The 26,501-nt window shown below is 35.1% G+C and overlaps 2 protein-coding genes and 1 pseudogene across 2 annotated transcripts; 2 read left to right on the top strand and 1 right to left on the bottom strand.

Annotated features, from left to right (window-relative positions):
• Positions 1-2,796: 2,796 nt before the first annotated feature.
• On the top strand, positions 2,797-6,307 carry LOC137953876 (outer envelope pore protein 24A, chloroplastic-like; annotated as a pseudogene).
• Positions 6,308-6,533: 226 nt separating this feature from the next.
• Positions 6,534-9,071, bottom strand: LOC137953304 (indole-3-pyruvate monooxygenase YUCCA2-like). Its single transcript, XM_068800638.1, has 4 exons — positions 8,082-9,071; positions 7,215-7,463; positions 6,944-7,066; positions 6,534-6,773 (listed from the first exon to the last, which is right to left on the bottom strand). The coding sequence occupies exons 1-4, from the start codon at positions 8,694-8,696 to the stop codon at positions 6,585-6,587; spliced, it is 1,176 nt and encodes a 391-aa protein (XP_068656739.1). The 5' UTR covers positions 8,697-9,071; the 3' UTR covers positions 6,534-6,584.
• Positions 9,072-18,973: 9,902 nt separating this feature from the next.
• LOC137953360 (uncharacterized) lies at positions 18,974-23,745 on the top strand. Its single transcript, XM_068800725.1, has 12 exons — positions 18,974-19,644; positions 19,749-19,803; positions 20,064-20,163; positions 20,296-20,419; positions 20,543-20,614; positions 20,741-20,800; positions 20,907-21,097; positions 21,769-22,318; positions 22,531-22,645; positions 22,723-22,772; positions 22,911-23,054; positions 23,251-23,745. Exons 1-12 carry the CDS (start codon positions 19,009-19,011, stop codon positions 23,515-23,517), a joined length of 2,364 nt encoding a protein of 787 aa, XP_068656826.1. The 5' UTR covers positions 18,974-19,008; the 3' UTR covers positions 23,518-23,745.
• Positions 23,746-26,501: the final 2,756 nt, after the last annotated feature.

The following is a 26,501-nucleotide window of genomic DNA, read 5'->3' as shown; positions in this document are numbered from 1 at the left end:
CTTGACTTCAGCATATCTTAATATAAAAGTGAAATTTGTGTAATTACCCTTTTAAAATTTTATTTCATCACTCTGTCATTTGTGTCGTGATGGCCCAGAACTTGCCACTCCAAATCTCAAGGAAGATGGATTGAACCTTTCATTTGGCCGCCTCCAATTCTGTGAAACCAGCTCTTCATTCCATCTACATGAACAAAGGAAATTAAATTCTTTCTTTAAACTTGTCGCATAATAAAATGTCAATGGGACTTTATACCTTAGACATGGGGGTGACACTTAAGCTGTTGGAGCTCAGATTTGCTTGTTAGCATAGTTTTTCTTACAAAATACTTTTTACCCTAATTTCCTTTTTTAGTTCTCTCTTTAGTTGGTTGATGATTATTTTTATTTGCCTCAAACATAAAAAACAACCGGTTAATCGACCCTTTTGGGTTTGTTTGCCAATAGAATAAACAGTATTGATGGAGAAGTTTACACTTTTTATTAGGTTTATGAAATTAGTTATTGTACATTAGTATACTTTGTTGTAAAGTCTACCGAACTTGAATATGGCTAGAGTTCAAACTCAAATTCAATTTAAGCTCGACGCTAAGCTCAAGCCCGATTTCAAGCTTAAAGTTTTAAGGTAAGCCAAGCTCGAAGTTTGGGCTAATACATCTGAGATTTTTTTAAGTCTTGGTTCGACTAGATGCCATTCCTAATTAATTGGGTCTATGAGACCAGTGAATTCACTTTCACTTGATGCTCGACGTTAAAACATGAAACATAGAAACTAGAAAATTATTCTTTTACTCTTTCATCTTCCTGCTTATCTTGTTATTTCTCATCCTTGTTTTTGTTTTAATTCGACCTATCTGACACCATTGTATAGAGGTCCTTTACCACGATTTCCCTTTTCAACACAATTTTACTGGGCCAATGAACTCCACAAGTATGTTTTCTCCTTTGTAGTACTGCATTTACAAATTCGGCAACCGATGTTTTTGTCAATGTAAACAAGTAAACAATCCAACTATTTTTCTCAAGTTAAAAGAGTTGTTCGATGATCATCGAATTGCTTACCGTTGGAACTTAGAAAGGCATCACCTTGGATGACAACCATGATTTGGTTGGGGGCTTTCTTTCTAGGTACTACCTCTCCTCCTTACGGAAGTGATCACTTCTTCCAATTTGTCTCCGTTTCTCTTTCTCTCGCTTTTGATTCAGTTATCTTTAATCTCTTATAAAACCCATGTTTTTTCCTCTTTGTAGAAAATGATTCCACTTATGTAGAGTTAAATCAGTTCTTTGGTACTACCTTTTTTGTACTACTTTTGCTAGGTCGAATACACCTTCATCAAGGGTACAAATTACGAGATGATTAAAGTAAAAGTTATAAAGTAAGGCCCTGTTAGTAAATGTATTTCACTTACGTTAGGTAAAAGGAGCTAAAAGTCGTTAGTGCCCAACGTAAGTGCAGGGGGAAAGTAAAATACAATTGTATTTTACTTTCCCCCGTTTTAGGCATCGACCCCTCTGAATTCACTTTCCATCCCTCAATTACATCGGGCGCTTGGGCTGGGGTTGTCGGGAGGGCTCTTTCGAACGAGGGTTTCAGAGAATTTTTTTTTCTCTCGCTCGCAATCGACCTTCGGCAATTTCAATTGTCCTCTGTGCAACCTATCTCCGGCGCTCGATTCTCTTCCTCTCATCGTCCCCAACACCAATGACCTTTTTTGTTTCCTCTTTTATATCCATCCTATGTCTTTCACAGCTTAGGAGGTAATCGCGACGCTTCTTAGTCCCCATCCCCCCTCTTCCTCTCTAGGTTTCATCTTCTTCCTCCTTTTTTGACCATCCTGTGTAATTTCCGTGTTTGATTTTGGCGCTTAATAGTCTCTCTATAATGTCTTTTCCCGTGCTTGTTGTTTCCTCTCATTCTCCCGCATTTCTCTCAATTTTTCTTTCATTCCTTGGTGCTCAAACAATTTTCCGGCATGGCAGTAGTTGGGTCTCTGTCGCCGTAGTCCTCAGACATCAACAGACGAAACAGACCCCTTCTTTGCATAACTTATGATTTTCCTCATTTCCCACACATTCAGATGTTTCCTTGTCTGATTTATTGGTATTATTTTCAAGGCAACTAGGTGGAATTTTCGGAGAAATCTAACATTACCATTGTTATAGTAATTAACAACGAAAGGTTAATTAATATTTAATTTCTAGTAAGTAATTGAAGTAGTTTATAAAGTAATCAATAACTAATTAGTGGTTGATAGTAGACACTTAAATAACTCATTAATCAAATATTGGTATAATAGTGAAATGTGTATTATAATTAATGTTGAATTTATGGTAATAAAAAATAAAACATAATAGTTGTAATATAAATTATTAAAATATATTTACTGATTAATACTTAAATAGTTAATAAATTATTTGAGTAGTTAAAAATTAATAAATAACTATTATATTATGTAAACATTAACAGCTTAGATATTCCCACGTGCAGCGTAAGGGAGCGAGTGCAGTTTCCTTGCGCCTCCCAACCCTATTTGAGTTATATTTGACACTTTACATTGTACATACTAACACAAATAAGTATTTTATGGTACACTTTCCATTGCGCACACTGACATGAACTAAGTATTTTACATTCTATCTTACTCTCCCTGTATAAAGTAATTCATTTTTAATTCCACTTTCCCCCGGCTCTTACACAGTGCAGTAACCCCCCACTAAATCTATCCAATTATTTACAAAAACCGACTCATAGAGCGCGCCTCCTGCGACTCCGCTCGCCGAGACCACCTCAAGTACAGTATCGTACGGTCAATTCAAGCTTCTCGCCGCTGGTGCACCCTCCTTCTCCACTAAGATGATGAGGGCTTCAGTCAAAGGCACGTATAACGCTGACAAAAGCGGCGCGGCTGCATCTTTCACCGTTAGGGGTGGCGATGTCAAGCTCCGGGCTTCCATGACGAACCTTCCTTGAACGGGCTCTCTCTCGCTGGAGAAACCCGGCGCTTTCATGATGGACTACAATGTCCCTAAAAAGTTCAAGTTGATCTTTAGGGCTCCTGAGTTTTGTGCAGTTGTTATTTCTAGTGCTCAGGGGTGGGATTTCGTTTTCCTCTACAAGACGTTCGGTTCCAGTTCATGAACACGATTAAGGTTGTGGACAAACCTCTTAATTTGACTTACGTCCACGAGATTGGGGATAACCGCATCAAGATCGATGCCTCATTGGTTTTGAATCCCGCGAACAAGGTTTCGGCCAATTACATATTTGGGTCCGGGAATTGCAAGGTGAAGTACACTTACGTGCAGGGGCAGGAGTCGAGGAGGACGTTTGAACCGTTCTATGATTTCTCGAAGAATGCATGGGATTTTGCATTTTCGTAGCGTGTGTTTGAAGACGATGTAGTTAAGGCGTCTTACCATACTTCGAACTAGATTCTTGGATTAGATTGGACGAGGAGTTCGAAGAATTCTGGTTCGTTCAAGGTAGAAAAATATTCCCCTGTTGTGGTACATTCTCCAATCGTTTATTTTACTCATAATGTTGATTTAAATGGCAGTTGTTTGTTTGTTTCCGTGGAGTTTACCGAACGCTTTTAAGTAAGTATTTTTTTCTCATTTCGTAGTTCATGACATCCAAAATGAGAGCCATTTTTTTTTATTTAACTTCCCGAAATATATCAGAACATAGAAGAGAGCATGGTCCTGGGATTTTATGCGAATAGGTGGAAATAACCATCGTTCGGTATGTCTTTATAAATGAGAATTTTTTAACCAGGCCTTTTGTGAGGGGACTGCAGTTCCTTAAATATGGAAACTCACCCAAACGGAAGAATCTCATTGTAACTCACGGAACTGAGGCCTGATAATACAAGTAGGGCCATAGGCTGCTTTGTAGACAGTGGCGAGTTTGTAACTAAGCTCTAGTTTGTGGATTTTAGGAACAAATGGAAGAGTAATTACATCACAAACTAGTTTAGAGAGAAAGTATATTGTTCCACACAACAAGATGAAAAATATACAATGATCTGTGTGGTGTAAAGGTTTAGATTTTGATGACCTTTGATTGTACGGAGCTTAGCTGAGTGGGCAACTTGAAACGAGTGAGAGGTGTTACACCTTGCATGATGATCTCAATGCAGCAATGGCAGATGTGTCTTAATTCAATCAAACAAAATCTGGTCAGATTTTTTAAGTTTCTGTAGCTTATCCAGTAAAGCTCTATTGAATAGTTTAGAATTTTTTCTCAGAAACATGATAAATTGACCTTTCTATGATTGACCTAGCCATTTGTCATCTTGACCAAGTATATCTTTTCTTACCTGGAAATTTTATCTTGAAAGGTTTCTAGATTCTTTTTCTCTTCATTCATAATGCATGTATCTGGCTTTCATTTTTTTTTTTTATGTACTTTATATGCAACCTGAAAATGATAGAATCCCATCACTATAAAGGTAATATTCTCATTCGTATCCAACACAAGCTGTCATTTTGGAGGGTGGGGATAACTCTCTATTGTTAGATTTATCCATTAGAGAACTCCTTTTTCTTGGGCTGCATATTCTGAAAGTGTGCTTAGGAAGGTAATATATGAAAAGATTTTTAAGTTTCTCTATATGATTCACAAATTCTGTGGAGCTTAGTAAGAAGAATTTTTTCAAGAAAGGATTACACTATGTACCTCTCAAAATTAATATCCTCCCAGAGAATTTTGAAGATGCACTGTTGCTGAAAAATTAATCTCAAATCATTTAGCATCTATGAGATTGAAATGCTTTCATTTCATTTGATTATTAGTCACATACAAGGTCTAGGTATCCAAGGCACTCATTGAACTTGAACCCAAGACGACATATTGAGAAACCTCCTAACATCGGTATACCGAGGCAAAACATCTATATTTTGAAACGAACTTTAGAAACCATAAGTGGGAGAGAGTTCGGCTGGTGGCATTTATTGAGTTTTGTCTTTGTATAGTTCTGAAATCATGTGGGTTTGTTTTTGTAAATATAAAGTTAAATAGTATGTTTCTTCTTTATGGTTTCTCTGTTCAATTGACACGGTCACAATATGATCATTTCATGCTGTTTCAATTGTTGGAAATCTGTTTACAGGATTGCTTCAATGTGATCACAATCGAGTAAATTTTAGGAGATTTCATCAAATTTCTTGATGGCATCTATGCCTGTGTCTGCATCTGTAACCTGTTTGTATATTTACTATCATTATTGACACCACAATGAAAGTTTCTAACTCTTTCCAGATATCGGCGTCTTTCAATTTGAATGATGAATTTCCAGTGATGCATCAGAGTTCCCAAGCGGAATCCTAAAGATTGAGGACATAAAATGGAGGAGTGTTTGAAGCAGTTATTGATTGCGAATTGTGCTTTTGGCTTTTGGAGGGAGGAAGAATAAACCTTTTGGGTGACAAGAACAACATAGTGGCACTTTGGTTACTGTGCCATCATTTTTTCTTTTGTCTGCTCACATTTGAGGGATGGAATCCACTTCATCATCATCACCATCATATAATTATCTGACGCTGTCCTTTTCCCATTGATGACTTCATCTGTCCACAACAATCCCCTGGCCCAATCTCTTTTCTTCCAGTACCCAAAGGAGATTCATCACGAGTTTACTCTATCTGAATAAAGATTAAAGAGAAAAGTTCATCTGTCTCAAGTTTGAACTATCCTTTTAATAAAGTACAAAAGAATAAAAATTGTTCCAGGCTTAAGGTATACTTGATACTTCTCTTTTACCCATGATGTTGTCTGTAATGAACCCAACAGGAAAAGAATCAGTTGATCGTTCAGTTAGTAATGTCTCTGTTTTGGGATTGCAGCTTTTGAAGGGATCAGAAATCACTGCAGGTTCAGGTTACTAAAAATGGTGTTGTTTTGCATTTTTATGTTTCAACAAGGGCTGGATGCAAGGGAGAATTTAACTTTTTCTTTTACTTTCTTACCATGAAACTTCTCTGGAGTTCAGTGGGAGAAAGTATACCCGGTACATGGTCACTTCTTCCTTGAACTGGTTTATTGCTGCTTAGGAATGGTTTTGGTTTCATTCGGATCCTTTTAAGAAAACCAGGGACCAGACCACTTGGAGGTAGGTTGCAGCCCACAACTGCTAGTTATGGTGCCCACATGAATCTTGGGATTTTTCTCTTCTTTTCGTGTGTTACAGGTTGGTTAGTGAGAACTTTTATGAGTTGTTAAATAGTTCTGTAGACTTCTGTTGTAGTTCATACGAGAAGATTGTTGAGATAACTGAGAGGGAGACTGCCTTCTTTGCCAGCAAGAATGGATGTGACTCACAAAAGTCGTTTACTTGATGAGTCCAGAGCCCATTATAGATCAAGTGACTCATAAGCCATCCAATCTGAGGTTGGGAAGAGTAGTCAATTCAAGCATTAAATGAGGAAACTGTTTGGATACTTAATGGTTCAAGTCTCTTTCATGGACCTATTTCTAACTCAGGTAACATTTGTTATCACTAACTGATTATAGCAGCAATTATACTCAACTCTTCTTTATTATGATTTTTAGGAAAAAAATGCAGTACATATGGTATATCTAGCTACAAGTACAAATGTTTGGTTCTGGAATTCCACTGACATGAGATATCTTCTGCAACTCTTTGTGCATCCATGGAGGCTCCAAGCAATCCTCTCCTGGTAAAACCCACAGTGTACAGTCCTTGATCCCCTTTCCAACTGTTTGGAAAAGCTTTCTTTGGAAAACCATCTTGCTTGTTAAATAAATCTCCCTGATAGAAATCATGAAAACAAAAGTTTAGGTCAGACCAGAGAATGGGAGTCATCCATTGTTAAAGATACGAGATGATTAATGGAGAAACTGTCCAGATATATCTTTTAACTGATGTAGTCTCTCATCATTTAAAAATAAAAATAAAAATTCCTGAGGAGTTCAAGTTACCTTGAGCCATGAGGGTACATTGCTTCTGTATCCAGTTGCTAGGATCACCGAGTTGAATTCTTCCACTCTCTCATCTACAAACTCAGCTCCATTAACCAGGAATTTTCGTATTCCAGGTACCACCTGATGGTGGGAAGAAAAATTTCAAGCAATCTATATGGTAAAGCTTCATTTACACTATTTACTGGGTTCCTCAGAGAATTTCATTCATTAAACCTACCAGTAACTAACTGCAAAATATATATTTGAAAGTAAAGGCGCAGTGGAAAACCTTGATTTGACCAGTCCTTATTTTGGCAAGAGTTCCAACATCTAGCACTGGGGTTTTCCCTTCTGAGTTCTTCAGTTTCAGGGGTCCATCTTCAGGTTTCTTGAGGCCAAATTGGCTCATTTTCCCCAGAAACAACTGTGAACAGAGAACGAGGAAACTATCGACTATTTGTAATGGAAACCATTTTAGCAACCACATCGCAAGACTGAATGTCGACACCCCTAGCATATCCCTTGGCAAAATGTGTAGCTGAGACATCACATAAAACTATCAATCAGAAATTCCATATCTAAAATGAGAGCCTGTTCATGAACAATGGTTTGGGTTGCTGAGGGATTCACTGTAAACAGGGAGGCTATTGCATGTATTGATGCAGACTAAGAGCATTTTCTCTCAGATGCCACCAAATTTATGGTATTTTGAGAATTTGTGTACCATTACAGTCTATTTTCAATGGTAATGCCAAATTTGATCTGGCAAGGAAATAGGCAGCCAAACATAGCCACAAAAGAATGCAATTATCCACATGGTTGGCATATTTCACATGATGGGTTCTTGTGCCAAACAAGCAGAGAATTGAAAGTGGAAGGGAACACAGCAATCAAACATAAGCAAAGAGATAAAAAATTTGAATCAGTGAAGCCACATTTTGAAATGAAATCTCAAGAACCAGGGAAGGTGATGAAATGATCATAAGAAGTGCAAAACATGAGCATCAGGAAAGCAGAAAAGGAATTTTTAAAGGGAAACCCAAATCGAGAGGGAGCACAGTAAAGATATGCAAATACACAGACATTTGCTTGAGAGTAACATGTAAAGAAGAACAAATAAGCTACAAAAACTAGGTAAAGGAATACATTTTCTTACCTTATCTCTCACAACTAATGAAGCCTCAGCATCGTTATTACACAGATCCAAGCATATCTCCATGCCTGAATTCCCACAGCCTACAACCAAAACCTTCTCTCCTTTGAAATCAGCTCCATTTTTATACGAGCTAGTATGCAAAAGCCGTCCCTGAAAGTTATGAATTCCTGGTATATCCGGTGAAACCGCCTCTGCATTCTCTCCTGTAGCTACTATGAGCCACCTGCATACGAACTCCTTTTCTTCTGTTCCTACTCGCCAGAACCCAATAGCAGGATCAAAATCGGCCTCTAGAACCTCCTCTCCAAACAAAGGCTTGATGGAAAATTTCTTCGCATAGGCTTCTAAGTAGTCTGTGAACTGATCTTTTGTTGGGTATGTTGGAAACTTTGCCGGGAAGGACATCAAGGGAAGCTCACAGAACTTCTTGGGAAGATGAAGCTTTAGCCTGTCATAAGCTTTGAGTTTCCACAGGGAGGCTATGCAGTTTTCTCTCTCAAGAATCAGTGAAGGAACACCTCTCTGTTTGAGGCACGCTGCCGTGGCTAGACCGGAAGGTCCAGCTCCTATGATCACAGGTCCTGGCAGAAAGACATGAACTCGTTTTGAGCTCATCGTCCTGGAGAGTAAAAAACCGTAGGAAACCAAAAGATGCAAGTTCTCCAAGTCATGATCAACATCAAATCCAGAACAGAGTCAGATGCAGAGCTCCCTAAACAGGAAGAAATGGATCTATGACAAAGAACAGAGTAGCTTCTGCGACTACTTATAAGTCTCCCGAGAGGTTATGAAGAAGCAAATGTTTCTAACTCGTTAGAGGACAAACTGTCACGCTAATGAAAATCAAAACGTTCTTTTATTTTTCTCCCTTCAAAATCTTCAAATGGGTTGAAGAGTTTCTGCAACAGCAACAAAAAGAACTTCTGGCATTACGTCTGTCTTCGTCTTACTCCCTGCCTTCCTGTGAACTTCTTTGAAACCAACAGTAGTCTGTAGGAGACTAAGAAGAAAAAGGAGTATCTTAACAGGATTTGAATCCTTAAAAATTAATCGAGGAGATGAAATGAAGACAATAACGAAGGAGGACTAAAAAAAAATCTTGCCGTTCATGAATTGGAGCTTTCTACGAATTGTCCTTGCAGATAGTGGAGGAAAACAACTAATCAACAGAGAAAAAGGGCAAGGGCCAAAGAATTATACGGTTTGGGAAGAGAGAATCAGCCAGAAATGGCCTTCAGGGTACGTGAAATTTGTACAAAGAAATGGTCCAGGCACGAGTTGTAATAATCATACAACAAACTCTGAGCAGGGATACATGGTCCCCCAGCTTTAATTCACCCTAACAATGCATTTTCTTCGTACACATCTTGGTCTTCCACATGGTTCTCTCTTCTCCTTACAAGACCAAAGGCTATGTGGTTTAGGATCATCCATTCCTCTGTCAGTTGCCTACCATCCAAGTAAAATGTTTTAAGAACTAAACCAGCCATGGAGACCCCAATGAACCCATGGCATCTGGGTCAATCTCAGTTAATAACGCACACTATAATGCCTTCATGACCAAGAAAATATCATGATCACCCAGACAAAATAGGAGAGACCAAAACCCTAGATTCTCATGGCGGGTCAGTGTCGATTTTCGGTGTTTTAAATGAACCATGATCTTTGCTATCAGGTACAATTTTTTGGTGAAGAACACATTAATTGAGAAGCACTTGTCATGATGCTAGGGGAGCATGGACTCCATGATTCTAAACTGATAACAATGGGGAAAAAGACTAGGAGAAGGAGATACTCATCCCCTTGTGTTTTTATTTCCAAGTAGAGATTTCTCTCTCTAATGTTCATTGATGGTGCCTGCTCTAAGCAGATTTGGATCCAATGCAGAGAGATGGGAGGAGAGATTGAAGGAATAAGATCTAGGCACCAGTTTGGTGGTTGCCAATACCAAACAGGAATCTTGAAAGGTGTTGATGTGGGTCTTTTACAAGTTCCTAGTAAAGTGGAATTGGGTGGGTATTCCTTATACAGAAAGTTGGCACTGAAGCATGCATCAAATCCCCTTCCTCTTAATCCCAACATGAACACACTCAGTTTAAGCTACATAAATAAGTAGTTGTTTACCCACTCTCACTGTTTTTTTGGGTCAATTTAATTGTTTCCACTTCTCTCGGGGTTTCACCGTAGGGTAGAGGCATCTTTTCTCACATCTTCTTGTGTACCAGAGGGGAAGGATGCTACCTGTCTCCAATTATGTATACAAAGGTGGCGGAGGAGCCCCTACCCCAGAATGGAAATCTGAAAGTGGTCCCATACTCCAAACTTTCTCTTGTTTTTTACTTGAGAATAAGATAAAAAATACAAAAGGGAGAGTGCTAGTAAGAGTGAGACCATGTTTGTGTGGTAGATGGTAAGAAACCCATTAAAATTTGAAGTATAAGGTGTAAGAGAAGAGTATTGGAAATTATCCTTGCTATAGTGGCCCTTGAACTATTCAAATTGTGTGGCAATGTTGTACCAACTTAATTAATGTGAGCCTACCAAAAATGTGATTTCAAAGTCACCTCTACAATAGTTGGGTAGGTCCTATATGACTCAAATCGGCTCACATTACATAACTCACACTTGTAATACATAAAAAAATAGTCTATATGAGTAATTCAACATGAAGCCTATAAGTAATTTTTATGATATTATAACACTAGCATCCATTTAAAGCTTAGACATATATAGACATCTATAACATATGCTAGGGTATACAAGTAATTTAACTCTTTTTTATATAAAGACACGAATTTACAACTAGTTCATCAAAAGGGTGATCCAGATTATGGGTACATGGGGTTATCGTAATTGATTGAAGTTAGTTGTATTTCTTCATCGTTATCTAAATTTACTCGCCCTTTCTATCCCTCTTTTTCTATCCCTCCATCTTTTATTCATAGTATAACAAATTATTACGTAAGGACTAGAATCCCCTCATACTCAATGTATAATCAAGGGTTGTAAGAAAACCAAATTTTATGAGCTACTCCGTTACATAAGATTGACCATCTCTTTTAACACTCCTCAAATTGGTGCAAAAATATTAGTTATCCCAGGCTTTGGAACATGTACAGGCAAGAGAAACACTTGTTATAGCTTTGATAAAGAAATTTGTTAATTGATTTTTTGATGGAATGTAATACCTTGATATGACACCAACTTGTAGTTTTTTTTAAACAAAAGGATAATCAATTTCAATGTGCTTGATTCGTTCATGAAGGATTAGATTAGTTACAATACGAATAATTGCATGGTTATCACGATGGAGTTGCGTGGGTCCATTTATAAAAAAGACAATTCCAAACATCAAAGATTTCAACCACAATAATTCAATTATGCATGTGAACATGACACAATAATCAACTTTAGTACTTGACCTTGTCACAACGCTTTGTCTTTGCTTTTCCATGTGACTAAATTTCCACCTACCGTTGTGTAATAACCAGATGTAGACTTCTTGACATTAGGTAAACCAACCCAATCTACATCTACAAATCCTTCAACATTAGTATGTTCATGACTTTTATATAATAGTTTGTCTTGGATTTTTCTTTAAGCATGGTAAGACATTTTTCAATACTTCTTAGTGAGACTTTTTTGGTTGATGCATGTGTTGAAGAGAAAATATGGAAGAGTCTTACATGACTCTCACAATAAGAAGTCTTACAGAGCCAAAATTATTATGCAAGCAGGTATCTCAGAAGAGTTTCGGTTTAAAGGTGTTTTAGTTATGTTAGTCTTCTATTTATATTGAGTAATTTAATTATGCTAGGACTTATCTTTAAGTGTTAGAGTTTGGGTGTAATTGGGATAAGGGTAGTTTAATTGTAATTGGACTCTACTACTTTCCTCAATTATAAATAGGGGTTCATGTACTCTGATTACATAATGTCAATGAAGTTTTTTGTCTTTTCCATAAATTCAACATGAATTAGCTAAAAACACTTAGAGAATATGAAGTATCAGGTCCAACAACAATGAGATAATGAGTTTGATAATTAAATATTAAAATCTGCCTACATCAACATTATTTCCAAATTTAGCAAATAATTTCATATTTCGAACCATAGGAGTATTTATTGGCTTATATCCAAGCATATCGGTTTCATTCAAGAGATCCAAAACATACTTTATTTGAGATAGAACTATACTATCACAGGATGAAAAAACTTCTATCTCAAGAAAGTATTTAAGTAAATCAAGATCTTTTGTATAGAAAACTTTGCCCAAATCTACATAAACAACCATGACAATCATGCCTTGATTAGTTTATTTGGTGAAAATAGAATGACCACTTTCACATCTTTTAAAACCAAATTGATTAACTACTTTGTTGAACTTTTCAAACCAAGCATGAGGTGACTTCTTCAACCCATAGATACCCTGTTGAGTTTGCATATGTTCTCCCCCTCAGCGACATATCCAAGTGGTTGTCGCATATAAACTTCCTCCAATAAATTATCATAAAAGAATATTTTTTGGAATCTAATTGGTAAATAGATTGCTTAAACTTACCAACAATAGAGAGAAGAACACGTACAAAATTAAGTTTTACTAGTGGAGGAAAAAGTCTCTTCATAATCACTACCATAAGATTGAGTGTAACATTTTGCTACCAATCGAGTTTTACATCAAGCAATAAAACCATCAAGATTGTGTTACAAAGTAAACACCATTGATATTCCACGGGTTTCTTCTGAGGAGGAAATAATGTTAACTCCCATGTGTTGTTATGATAAATGGCACTCATCTCCACTTCCATATCAACTCTCCTCCTAAGATCTCTGAAAGCCTCTTCGTAAGTATTTGGAATAAAAATTGAAGATAAGGCTGAGAAAAACAAGCAACAACTCAAAATAATCTATGAGTGGAAATAAAATTGGCAATAGGATGAGAGGTAGAAGGTTGTTTGGAAGTACAAGATCTGATTTATTTGCAAACAACAATAAGTCGAGTGTCATAAGGTAGTCCGAAAAAAAAAACAGGAGAAGATGGCAAAGTTCTTCTCTCAGGAGCATCATGAATTGCACAGGTGATTGATTAACAAAAGTCAAGAGGATGTCTTGATCTAGTTTTGACAATTGGTCTTCATGTGGCTGAAACAATGGTTGGTCCCATGTAGTCACCAATCTAGGCATCCCTATAGGAGTCTAGAAACCAAGAGGTGCCTTACTTGAATAAAATCATTGGTCTTCAAATATTGTAACATTTGCTAGCATAAATGTTTTATAAAGTGATTGAGAATAAAAATACTCTTTTTGATCTTTTGAATAACCAAGGGAGATATATTTCATGCCTCGGGGACTGAATTTATTACGAATAGGAGAAAATTATTAACAAAGTAAAGACAACCACATATGAGGGATATTGGCAATGGTGTATATTTTCAAAATTTTTGAAGAGCATGTATGGGAGAGTCTTATACGACTCTTAAAGAAATAAGTCTCACAGAGCGGTAATTAATATGCCATAATTTTACAAGAGTCTCGTGGGAAGATGTTTCACTGAAGTGTTTGAGGTAAAATGTGTTTTAGTTATTTCACTCTTCTATTTATGTTTCTGTTATTTAATTATGGCATGACTTATCTTTAAGTATTAGACTTTGGGTCTAATTGAGACAAGGGTATTTTAATTGTAACTGGATTATACTAGTTTATTTTATTATATGTAAAGGCTTATTGTACTCAAATTATATTAAGTTAGTGAAGTATTTTTCTTTTCTAAAAATTCAACCTGGTATCAAAGCGGGCTATGTGAGTTGACTCAATCAACCCATAAAGATAATGTGATCTTTTATTTATTTATCATATGTAGTAGTTTATGTTCGTATTCTATGTATCCCTTCCATTCATGTCCCAGTACTTGTTGATTTCTTGGCGTTTGCACCTCCATATTGAACTTCTCATATTACATATTATGTATTGAAGGAAATATCTTTATGTCTAATTTTTTGACTCAAAATGAATTTTAGCAATCAAATTTTTCTACAAATAGAAGTAGATATTTGAAGCAGCAAAAGTCAAATAGCTAGAGAGGTTCGGGCAATAGCAAAAAACTTCAATTTTGAAGGCATTTTATGGCATCAAGAGTGACACTTCATATGAAAAATTATATATTAAATAAATATCTATAAGTCCATTTTTTAAAAATCAAACCAATTATCAATCTGGGTTTTCTAGAGGGAGATCAATATCGGAAGTGTCAATGGTCATGTTGGCCAAAGAAGAAAGAGAACTCTATTCGTCCAGATTGTTGAGTCCAAAATATATCAGATTATTTATCCCAAAATAATTATATTTAATGAATAATATTATGCTTGAATGAAATACATCTAAGTCTAGTTTCAGAAAGAGCATTTTTTTAATGTCAATTGATCTATATGTAAGGAGGTATTCTCATTGGAGTCAGCAAGGGTCATGTATAGAATGAAGTAAATTAAGTGATTATAATAGATTCAAGAAATAAATATTTTTATGTTAAATTTGGTATCAAATTAAAGCTCTAGTCTGCTTTCTTTAGAAATAAACCATTTGTAATTCTAAGTTATATTTTGGGAGATATTAATATAAAAAATACCAAAGGTCAATTTTGTTGAAAACTCTCCTTTCCATATTTTCTATTACCCCTTCATGCATTGACGTGAATTGGTTTCTTTTTCTCCAAGTGTCCTAGTGTTTAAGGCAAATTTATCTTTGTTAAGGAATAGTCCCACATAGATTAGTGAGTACAAATATCTTGAGTTTATTACTTGGGAAAGAGGTTTCTTAAGTTGGCTAGTTATTGTAGGATGGGCCTTGGACCCAATTTTACATAGTATCAGAGCAGACACTCACATGTGAGCTTCCACCCAAATTATCCACATGTAGAGCCACATAAGAGGGCTTACACATGAAGGGGAATGTTAAGGAATAATCCCACATGGATTAATGAGTACAAAAATCTTGAGTTTATTAGTAGGGAAAAAGACTTCATAAGTTGATTAGTCATTCTGATATGAGCCTTGGACCAAACTTCACATTCTTCTAACTAGAGATATCTTGCTTGGATAATGTTTTCATTTTTTTTGTTTTTGTTACTTGGTTGTGTATCTTCCAAATTCTCATCTCCAAAAAATATTGTTAGAGTACATAATATATCATTAGTGGCATTCATGTAAAAGTTCCAAGATTCTTGGTGTTTTCCTCACCTTTTAGGGTGAGTGACATGGATGTAGTTTTTAATTTTGTACGTGTATAAATAAAGGTTAAGGAGGAGGATTAGGGATCATTATATTCAAGCTTAATCCTCTCTTTTCCCAATGTCCACTCCTCTCCTCTCAATTTAGTCATCTCACTCCTCTCCTCTCAATTCAGTCGTCCCTCTTTTCTTCTTTCTTCCTTTACTCCTCTCAATTCTAGCTAGAATGAGATAATGATTCTTGCCAATATTTATCATTTGGAGTTCATTACGCCTCAAAATTTTCTCATTCTAGCTACAAAATATAATTAGTATTACTCGAAAAAGAGTTGTCTACTGATATTCTTAGAAAAGGATTTTAAAACCATGATAAAAATATCAAAATAATTTAAATAGATAGATAGATAGATAGATTGATTGATTGATTGCTTTTTTTTTATTATTTATTTATCTTAATCAGCAAATGATTCTTAAATGAGGAAAATTATAATTTTGGGTGCCTAGTATCTACTATCAATTGTTTAATTAACTGCATTATTAATTGGCATTGGATAAATTACTCAAGGAATTTTTTTTATGGCATAGGATTAGATTGTGATTTTGAGAGAAGTGAAGTCCATATGATCCAAACACATTTAATAGTGTCCTTGTCTCAAATGGTTTGAATTCTCCCTAAACCCTAAATTCTCCCTTTGATTGAGCAACATAAATGAGGAGATTGTGGTATCAATTTCTTCTCTATCAGTGACCTCTAAGGACTCCTGTCACTTTTACAATATTTGAATGCTTTAAGTCCAACATATTCTCTTTGATTGCCACCCAACAAAGGTTTGTTAAATTTCACCATTTTGGTACATACCATCATAAAAGTAGCATTCTATGAGTTTATGAGTTATTTAATATTGTCCCATGCGAGTAATGTGGAACCGACTCAATAGAGACGTAGGGGTGACAATTTTACTTGATTTTTAGTTTTACTATTTTATCAACTTTTTTTTTAAATGTGATATCGAACGAAGCTCTTTATACAATTAATCATATTCATTTATTGCATAACATAGATTTTTGTATTGGTTATTTTAATAAAATTAGAAATTCCCTTGGTGATTTTCAACCCCACCGTATGTAATCGTAAAAAATAAAAAAATTATAGCAGATAGTTTAACTTAAAGAATATTTAGTTAAAGATAACTAAATAATATGTTTTTACATGTTTCGAATTTAGCTTTATGTCGGCACTAATTTAAAATAAGTAAAACAATCATGTATTAGATAAATAAAATAATGGAAGCATTTATTCTCTTTCAATTATTAATTTTGATGGTGGCATGAAGCAATGAGTCAAATGGATTACTTTCATGGATTTCAAATCAAGCATAAGATAAAAATTTATGCATAAGAATGAATTTATGTGCATATAGCTTTCATATCTAAAGACATTTATTCTTTTTAACGTTTCTGAATTTGGTTTTGCAGAGAATAGTGGTGTGGTCCATGGTTGGGGGGGAGTTGAAGTCTTGAAGATGATGATAACTCTGGGGCTCCTCTTTAATGAGGATGGTTGGAATCATGGACTTCAATCTTACCAAATCTCATTGTTGGTGAATCAAATTTTAGTTGAAAGAGTTCTTGTGGTGTGTGAGACATGAAAGAGTTTTAGAGTCTAAGAAAGAACACTAGGGAGTTTTTCTTTTTTCTTTTGATCCATTTCAATTTTTAGTACATATACGAGAAATATGTTAGCATAAATGAATTTATAATATTTCTTGAAATTCATAATATGTAAATGGTAATGTGAATGGTCACTTACCACTAGTCATGGCGATTAAATTCCAGAAAAGTGGAGATCGAGTCGTCTATTCAGAGGCTCCTCGATGAAAAGTCACAGGTGCTCTAGTAGACCAGATTCGTAACCCTTAAACTTTTCTTCTCCTATTAAAAGATGAGAGGTTACAACTGATGAGCAGTTACAACTGTCCGCTAGTGGAAATGTAAAAGCTTCTAAAATAAAGGATCAAACCTCTAAACGTGTCTAACAAAATATAGATTACAGAAGAAAAAAATGGACACATAAATTATCGACTCTCATAAACAAATGATCAACATAATACATCTATCAGAAGGAAATTAGTCATGAAGGTCATATGCTATTTGGAATGCACCATTCACAAAGCAAGTAAAATTAAAAAACTATCGAGCTGCAAAACTAAAACACCGAAATTGTCTTTTGTACAAGTATTAAGAAATGGTTTTTTTAACTAAAGAAAACAACTCTTAACTGCTCTTTTGGAATGCACCATATTTGAACAGAAAAAGAAAAAGAAAAAAATTATCACAAATAAGTGCTGAACAGCAGATACTATAGATGAATTTTTCAAATGCCAACACCATATTTAAAGTACTTAATTGTGTATTAACTTACATAATCAATATCATCTTCACTACAAAACTCTACAAAACCATATCCTTGATGGAGGTTTGCTACTCTTATCTTTTGGCACATAAACATTAACTGCAAAGTTTCATTTGTATTAACCAATTAAAATAATATGAAAAAGTGGAAAATAAAACATTTGGTGTGTTTTCAGATATAAAAAGTTAATAACATGAATAGTTTTAATAATTAATTTTTAATTGAATGATTTAAAAAATAAAATTTTAATTTTTAGTCATTATCCAATACTTGTGTTTATTTGATTTTTATATTTTTATTATTTTAATAAAATAGAGATAATGGTATTATTGCATATGTAATTAAAGACATACTATTTTTGTAAATCAAGTAATTTTTTATAGAGACAAACATAGTTAGGTGTTGCTGATTTGAGTCCAACCTCTTTTCTTTTTATTTTATAAAAATTACACTTGTTTTTTAACTTATTGGTGAGAGCAGAAGTTTAATATTTATTAAAAATATTTTCTCTCACTTAAATTCTAATAATGGGTGCTCACTTTTTGTTGTGTTAGTGATTGATCAAATGCGAAAAATCATTTGGTGAGAAACTGCTATCTCAGTCGTCCAATCATGATCAGACTACTGAGATAACAATTGATCAAACGGTTGAGATGGTCGTCGATCGGATGACTGTGATAGCTATTGACCATGAACGAACTACTGAGATGTCGTTTCACATGTTTCACACTAAATGGTTGTTCGTATTAGATTAGTCCTCTATGTATATCTACTTGGAGTTAGATAAAGTTAGATAAACGAAGTTAGGAGTTAGGATTAATACAAAACTACCGAGTAATGAGCCTCATAAATCCAAGTAACAACTTGGTTAAAAGTGATTCCCTTAGTTTAATCAATATCTTCTATTGGGTTACATAAAGTTCTCCATTTCCTAGAACACCTCGAGTTGGGTTGACTCGCCAAAGACCAGACTCTGGGAGATTTGGAGAGATTTGCACAAAGTAGAAGGGGTAAGCGAGTCAACTCGCTGAGGCATTCTTCCAACCCACCGAGGCTGCCCGTCCAATCGCTGGGGGATCGGCTAGTCGAGGGAATGAACCCGGTCAAATGGCGCGTTTCTGTTGGAACTCGATAAATTTTCGAGGCAATTTTTTAAACCGTTGGCGCCATTTTTATTTTAGCCGCCCCTTTCGTCCTTCATTGGATATTATGCCCTGGGAGTCTGAAATCAAATCGAAACTACTCCCAGGTCCCAACCCTAAGCTCTGCATTTCCCCGGAAGACCATCAGCAGATGGAGAGCGACGACGATCTGATCTTCTCGTCCCCGGCGGAACCAGCCCAGTCTCCCATCCAGCAAGCGAGGTTCAAGCGCCTCAAGAAGGCATCGAAGGTTTCGGAAACTCCAAACTTCCGAACCCCGTTTTCCATCAAATCATTCACTGTCAGCGGCGGAGAAGATCTTCTCGAGGAAACACCGGTAAGCCCGACTGGTTCACCGTCTCCAGTAGTTGAGACTCTAAATGCCTCTGATTCGGCCGTGAACCATTCTCTTCCTATTGCTGGAACGAATCTCCTCGAAGAGAACTCAGTTAGTCCATTTCGCTCATTTTCTGGATCCGGGAATTTTGAGATCCAAGCAGAAATACATGAAAACGCTGGATTTTCTGAAGAGTCGAAAGCGTTGAGTCAACAATCGAAGGAGAAATTAGGTAGCTCCGATGAGTGTCTACAAGTAACGCGGGAAGAAAGTAATGCTGGAAGCGCTGTGTCGGGGGAAAATGCCGATGGCCTCGAGATGAGGCCAGCGAAGAAACGAGGTAGCACGGATGGTGTTGAAGGTAAAGGTACAAAAAAGAAAAGGATAAGGAGTAAGGACGATGATGCCAAACCCGGAGCATCCGATAGAACAAAACGAAAACTTGCAAAGGTAGTTTACTACCTCAGTTTTCTTCCAATGCTTATATACACGACAATGTCTCTTGGCGAATTCTTCAGTCTTTTGATATTATACATTTGTGTATTCCTTCCCAGGAAAAGAAGTGTTATCTTGACATGATACATGCCGAATCTCAGAGATTGTTACGAGGTATGAAGTCATTTAAAAAAATTCTGTCATGGTTATGAAAGAGTGAGCCTCACTAGAGTACATGATTCAGTTATTTTTATTTCAGTTGCATGAAGGTAATGTTTATTCAGGGGCGCCTTCCACGAAGTGGGTCTTTTTGCGGGTTCCTATTTTATTCGTTATAACAGTAAAATTTAGGGCTTTAGTATTTTTATTTATTTTGCCTCCCCAAAACAATGGAGAATATCCTAAATAGCTAAAGTGCACATTTGATTTGTCAGAAACGAGAGACGCGTCATTTAAGCCTTCGCCTGTTGTCCAGAAACCTATTTCATCTGTTCTGGAGAAGATCCGACAAAGGAAACTGGAAGTTTTGAAAAAGTAAGACTCACGTTTACGGAGTTCAAAGTTGTTATTTATCTACTTCTAGTTTAACAGTTAAAAAAATCTACTTTTTTGCTTCTTCTGTTAACTAATATGGAAACCTATGTTTTTGATTTGTTTGTGTGTTAGGTCTTATAACTCTGATTCTTCTGATAGTTTTATGAATAACGACGCTTCATTGGGGGACAACGTTCAGTTTGAATTGCAGTGTGCAAAAAGAGACTGTCAACAAGACGGTGGAAATGATGATATAGTGTGTCCTTTCTTCTTTTTTTGAATTAATACGAAAATTAAAGGTCTTATTCTCCAGGTTTAGTTAAACCGATATATATGTATATATATTATAAGAGAAAGTGTTGCGATTATTTTGATTCAGGATGGTGGTCTTCCAACAATAAATGCTGAGGATGGTTTTAGTACTACTCCAGAAAATATTCTGTCTAAAACAGTGAGTAACACTATTTCTCTGTGCCTTGGTATTGATCCATTGGAATCCATATTTTCGATCATGGCTTTTATTGTACTTTTCTTTTGATATTCATTGATCAATGATTGGTTCACATTGTGAGTTCAGGTTTTAGCCAGTAAGGTTGACGTTGAATATCAAGATCCCATCAACATTGCATTCGTTGAGGTCTATACTGAACCATTCTGATATAACTGTCTTTAGTTTTACCTGTTTGTCTGAGCAACATAATATGAAAGGGAATAATGGGTTGCATTTTCTGGATTTGCTTTAGGAACATTCTATTCATTCACGAAGTGATTCGGAAGATAATCAGCTTGAAGATGGTTCTTCTGATCATCTTGAAGAAGATTCAAAAGATGATGAGCTGGAGGATGCTTCAGATAAGCTTTGTGAAGGGGAGTATTTTAGCCCTTCAGTTCTTGCAGAGAAGTTGAAGGAGGAGTCTACTCTTTCTAAAAACGAGTAAGTGCATGTATACTCTCAGAATGTGATCCACAGTCTGCTGTTTACTTATTATCTATACTGCAGCTCGTGGAGATAACTTAAGACCATGAGTATTGGTTAAATATATAACATACCTATTAATTATTTCAGTTCATATGTTGCATTCTTCAAATGTTATATGATCCTGACCATTGAATGCAAGTAAATTTGCATGTTTTCCCATCAACTTTAAATATAGCTGACCTTTAGTTTATCTTGACGTGGAGCAAACCTGAAAATATCATACATTAGCTCTGTCACAGTAGATTTGATATGAGCCTTCATGACAAAAGACTAGGTGGGAACAAGTTTGATTCAGTTAGAGATTTAGATTCAAAGCGTCTTTGTCTTAAATCCACACTGTTGCTAGGTGCACAGTTTTCTGCTTCAGAAGGAACATTGTACATGACGGAATTCTATATTGCTAAGATTTTGTAAGAGATTTGTCCATGTTTAATGAGCTCTTGCGTATCATGTCACATTATTGGACATGTTTTTCTTTATGCTTATGATAGAGTATAAGTATGCTTTTTTTTCTTTCTTTTTTCTCTTACATGTATTTAACATGTCCTGCCTTCCCCATATATTATTTTTGTTCTTCTTTCCCTTTTACTGAGATGAAAAATTGTTTTTTCTACCTTTCTTTTCAGCTTATCCGAGGAAGAAGACAACGATAAGGAAAATATTGACCCTCATCCAGGAGGGGATCCTGTTAAAGCTTTTGTAGATGATGAAGCCGAAGAAGAAGATGACAGTGACAATGAGCCGATGGCTGATCAAGGAAGTAGTGAGGAAGATGAAGAAAAGGAAAGTGGAGAATATGAAGAGTTCAAGGATCTAATTGCATCTGGATATCAAGAGAAGGCTATAGATACTGAGAGGCGTGATGAACTCCATCAGAAGTGGCTTCAACAACAAGATGCTGCTGAAACTGAAAATATTTTGCAGAGACTCAATGGTGGAGTGCAACAAAAAAGAGAGGAAAGCTTGTTGTGTGATGAAGAGGGATATGAACAATGTGATGTGGGTCCCTTGGAAGAAGAAACATTGGATTTGCCTCCAATAAGTGGAACCCGCATCAAAACAAGGGAGTTAAAGCAAATGATTACAAAAATGTTTACTGATTGTGAGGACTCCTTTCTATCTGATGAGGAGGAGAATGAGACTAGGCTAGCTCGTCAGTTCTATCACAATAAATCTGTAAGTTTTGTTTGGTTTCCTCGTATTGCCAGGAATAGATAATTTTACTGACAATTTAAGATCAGGGCTTACCAAGATCTTAAAGAAACTTTACTTTCTAGAACATTGGTGGTGATATTTTTACAATTCAGCACATCTTTAAAAGAAAGTATTCGTTATACTCATGTTTTGTTATGTAACTATTTATAACTGCATTCAATAATCTGAACCAGGATGATGCCGCTTCTTTCTTGTCTCCTGTAGAGGATGAGAGTTCGAGAGAAGTTTTTGGTCTCATAAAAAAACTAAATATTGCTCCAGAAAACAAGAAGAGGGCAAAAACATCATGTACTACTCTTCCTTGCTCTGTCCAAGTCTTCATAATTTATGTGAAAAATTCTAACATTGTTAAGTTGCTTTTGCAGCTTTTCTAGAGACACTGGTGAAAGGATCTAACAGCAGTGGTTCTTCTAAGGTGATTTGACCTTCAATCCCTTTTGTGCCAATAATTCTAGTCTAAGTGGTTTTTTGTAACCAAAAAGGGTCACTGTATTTCTGGAAAAATGCTGAGACATCCTGTTCTGATTGTTTCTCTTGATTGGTCAAACTGCAGTCGTCTTTTTTAGGCCGAGGTCACAGCAATACTTTGCCATCAGCCCGCAAGCCAGGAGTGTCGACAGTCCGGTCATTCATCTTTGGTCGTGATGACAGCAATAGCAGGAGTGGGATCGCATCATCAGAGGACTCTTCCGATTTGGTAAGAGCTTTTATGAACAAATATATTGACATCAAGCGCTTTTTTTACCACTTAGTGGCAAAAAGGTCTTGTAATCTATTTTGAAAAGCATTGTTCTTTCTTCTTTTCCAGTCAACATAGAGCACTTCAATGGTTTCAAATTTGATGTAATGTTCTCTGACTGACATTGTTTATTTCTGGTCATTTCTTCCTCTAGAATCACAAAGAAAAACAGCCAGCAAGGAAATTTTTTGCCAAGCACAGCACTACCCAGTCCAAAATCTCTACCCAGGAGGCAAAAAATGAAACTCGGACAGCTTCTGGTCCATCCCTCTTTGAAATTCTTCGAGCATCATCCTTAGAGTCGAGCGGGAGTGTTTACAGTGAAAAGCGCAGCAGCACAAGTGTGGTTGGACAAACTCAAGCTGAGTATCACTTTACTGCATTCAAATCGTCAAGGAAAACAACGAAGGTCGAAATGTAGAACCTGATGGTAGTTTTGATGCTAGTCAATTTTTCGGTTTCTTTAGCTGCCCTCCCTGTCTCAATGATATTTGTTCATATTTTCTAATGATAAAAGTGCTTGAGGTAAGAGTTAAAAATTACAAAATTATCCATTTTCCGAAGCTAAAAATGGGTTGTGTTGAGGAGACCTCATGATCTACATATGACCCATTTGTTTCAATTTAACAAATTTGAGCCATATACTTTTTTGTGGATAGAGTTTGATTCGGTTAATTTTTTTTTTTTTTTTGCTCATTTGTTAGATAGGATGGGGTGATAGCTAGATCCATATTTATTCCATTAATCTTGGTTATTGTTTACATAATCATGGATTGTCCACTTTCATTTCACTCTTTTTTTCACTTTTTAATTTGATTACTCAAATGACTTGTGTATCTCTTCAGTTTACAAGAGTAAACACTATTACAATACTTGCAAATACAAGAAACATTTTGTGATGAAATGTTTCTAAACTTTTAAACATTTTTTAACTAGCAATATAAGTAACTTGTGGTGTTACGAATTTTGTATTTAATGGGGCTGGTTGTAAGCTTAGTGTCACATATTGACTTGATGATGGCATAGACTTTGAAATGATAGTGAGAGTTGCCCAATCGGTTAAAAAAATGATTGAATAATTTAAATTTAAAAAACAAAATTCCTATATAGGATATCTTTAGTTACTTAAATCTATAACATTAGTTGTTAATGTATTATATTTGTTTTAAGTTGTGGACTTTATAAGTTCAAGTTGTTATGTTTGTAATACATAAATTAATGTTGAGTAGTTATGAAAGAGTTTTTTGCGACTCTCATACAAAGAAGTAACAAATAAGTGGAACTAATATAGTGAAGTCTAACATGAGTCACATGAGAGCAAGTCTCATAGGATTGTCTTTGTTAAAATGTGTTTTAGTTATTTTAGTTTTATTTAATTATTATTTAGATAAGTTATTATTTTGTTGTTTAGAGTATGTTTTGTGAGTTGACTCGGTCAACTCACAACGATAATGTGATCATTTTTTATAAATTATCTTTATTAGTTTTAGGTTTGTATTTTACCTTTTTTTTCTTTGTCATTGTTGTTTTTCATATCTTAACACTTATTTTCTTTGGAGTTTGCACATTCATAATACACTTTTCATATTATAGATAATATATTGATGGAAAAATATTTGATTTTATTTTCCAACAAAAAAAGAATTTTTGTCAATCTGAGTTTTCTACAAAGAGGATTGACATCTAGAGTAACAAAGGTGAGGCAACATGAAAGGTTTGAGTGATAACAATTTTTTTTATTTTTTGAGACATTTTATGTATGAAGAATGAGACTTTATATGAAAATTTCTATTTCAAAAGAAAGTTATGTAAGTCTATTTTTTTACCCATTATACCATTTTTCAATCTAATGTTTTAAGAGAGATATCATTATTAGAAGATTCAAAGGTTATGTTGGAAGTATGTTGCTTGTGGAAATTTGATTTTTAAGCTCTTTCTTCAAAGATAAGTCTGTGTTTCAATTCTGATTGATTTTAGATTCATGTACATCAATTCTAGGTTCCAAAGTTTATGTTTTTTAATTGCATGCCTCCTAATACTTCTTTATCTCTTGTTTTTCATGTAACATGTAGTAGCCATGCATGCTAAAGTTTCTCTTTTTCTCCAGTTATTACCTTTATTTCTTATGCCATATATTTACTCTTATATTGATAGAATATCTTTCAAAGTTTCATCTTTAATAAACCTTTTTGTTGGACAACATTAACTTGTCTCCCACATGAAACCCTATAGAAGGGTTGAAGGTTGTTCCAAAAGAGAAACAAGGGAGAAGAAGGGCTTATTTATTATTTATTTATTGGATTTTTCTGTTTTATTTTAATAACTTACTACCATAGACTCTTACCTAAGCAAGTTCTCTTATTCAAGTTCCTTTATTGCCCTCATCTGTCATTGAGATTCTCAAATTTTTTTTTATTTTTTGGTTAATTGTGGTATTTGTTTTGCTCCAATTTAATGTTACTCCATTCCTTTAAGAAAAAAAATTAAAAGAAGTGAAAGAAATCTAGTATCCTAATTTGTTTTATCTATATTTTTATATTGATAATGGTCATTCTCTTTAATCTATTGATTTGATGAGCAACTTCTTTTTTGGAAGTATGTGTGTTGTATTTTTGCTTCGTTTCATTTGAAGTATAGGTATTGTTATCTTTGTTTTCCTCTAGTATTTATTCAATTTATCATTTTTTTTGAGTAACTGCCTATAAATCTACTACCTATAGAGTATAAGAGTGCATCCAACATCTAGTGTGAGTCAAATATTTTTATTCACACAAGTGATGATTTTTTTTGCCTTTTAAATTAATTTTTTAATTTTCATACAATGATCATTTTGACTAGTATATGGAGCTTGGTTCTGTAGCTACGAGTGCTTTTTTTTATTATATTTGTTTTGTCCAAGTTAGGAAAAAAAGTAGAAGGAGAAGTACAAAAAAAAACTAAATTTATTTTATATGTCGAGAATAGTCAAGTAAGAGGGAGAACAAAAAATAAAGATTTTGTATCTATGAAGAATTTTTTTCCTTACATGCTAAAGTTACTAACTTCGGTTCTTAGGAGGGGGTGTAATTATGGAAGAGTCTTATATGATTCTCATAGGAATAAGTCTCAAAGAAGGAAAATTAATATGGTGAGTTTAATAAGAGTCTCATGAGAGGAAGTCTTACAAGAGTGTCTCAATTAAAAAGGTGTTTTAGTTATGTTTAATTGTTATTTAGTTTCATCATAATTAAGAATACTATTCTAAGTACAACAAAGACTTGGTAGTTTAATTTCATTATGATTCTATGTATTTCTTGTATTATAAATAGATGTCTAATGTACTCAAATTAGATAAGTCACTAAGTTAGATAAATATGTAAAAAAATTTCAGTTGTGGAATCTTCTTAAATGTGAATCACCATTTTC

This window comes from Aristolochia californica, unplaced genomic scaffold (genome assembly GCF_029961685.1).
Source record: "Aristolochia californica isolate CCGP_79_NKW_82.1479 unplaced genomic scaffold, dmAriCali1.0.hap1 SCAF_16, whole genome shotgun sequence".
Taxonomy (NCBI): domain Eukaryota; kingdom Viridiplantae; phylum Streptophyta; class Magnoliopsida; order Piperales; family Aristolochiaceae; genus Aristolochia; species Aristolochia californica.
This window is presented reverse-complemented; position numbering and strand designations above follow the sequence as displayed.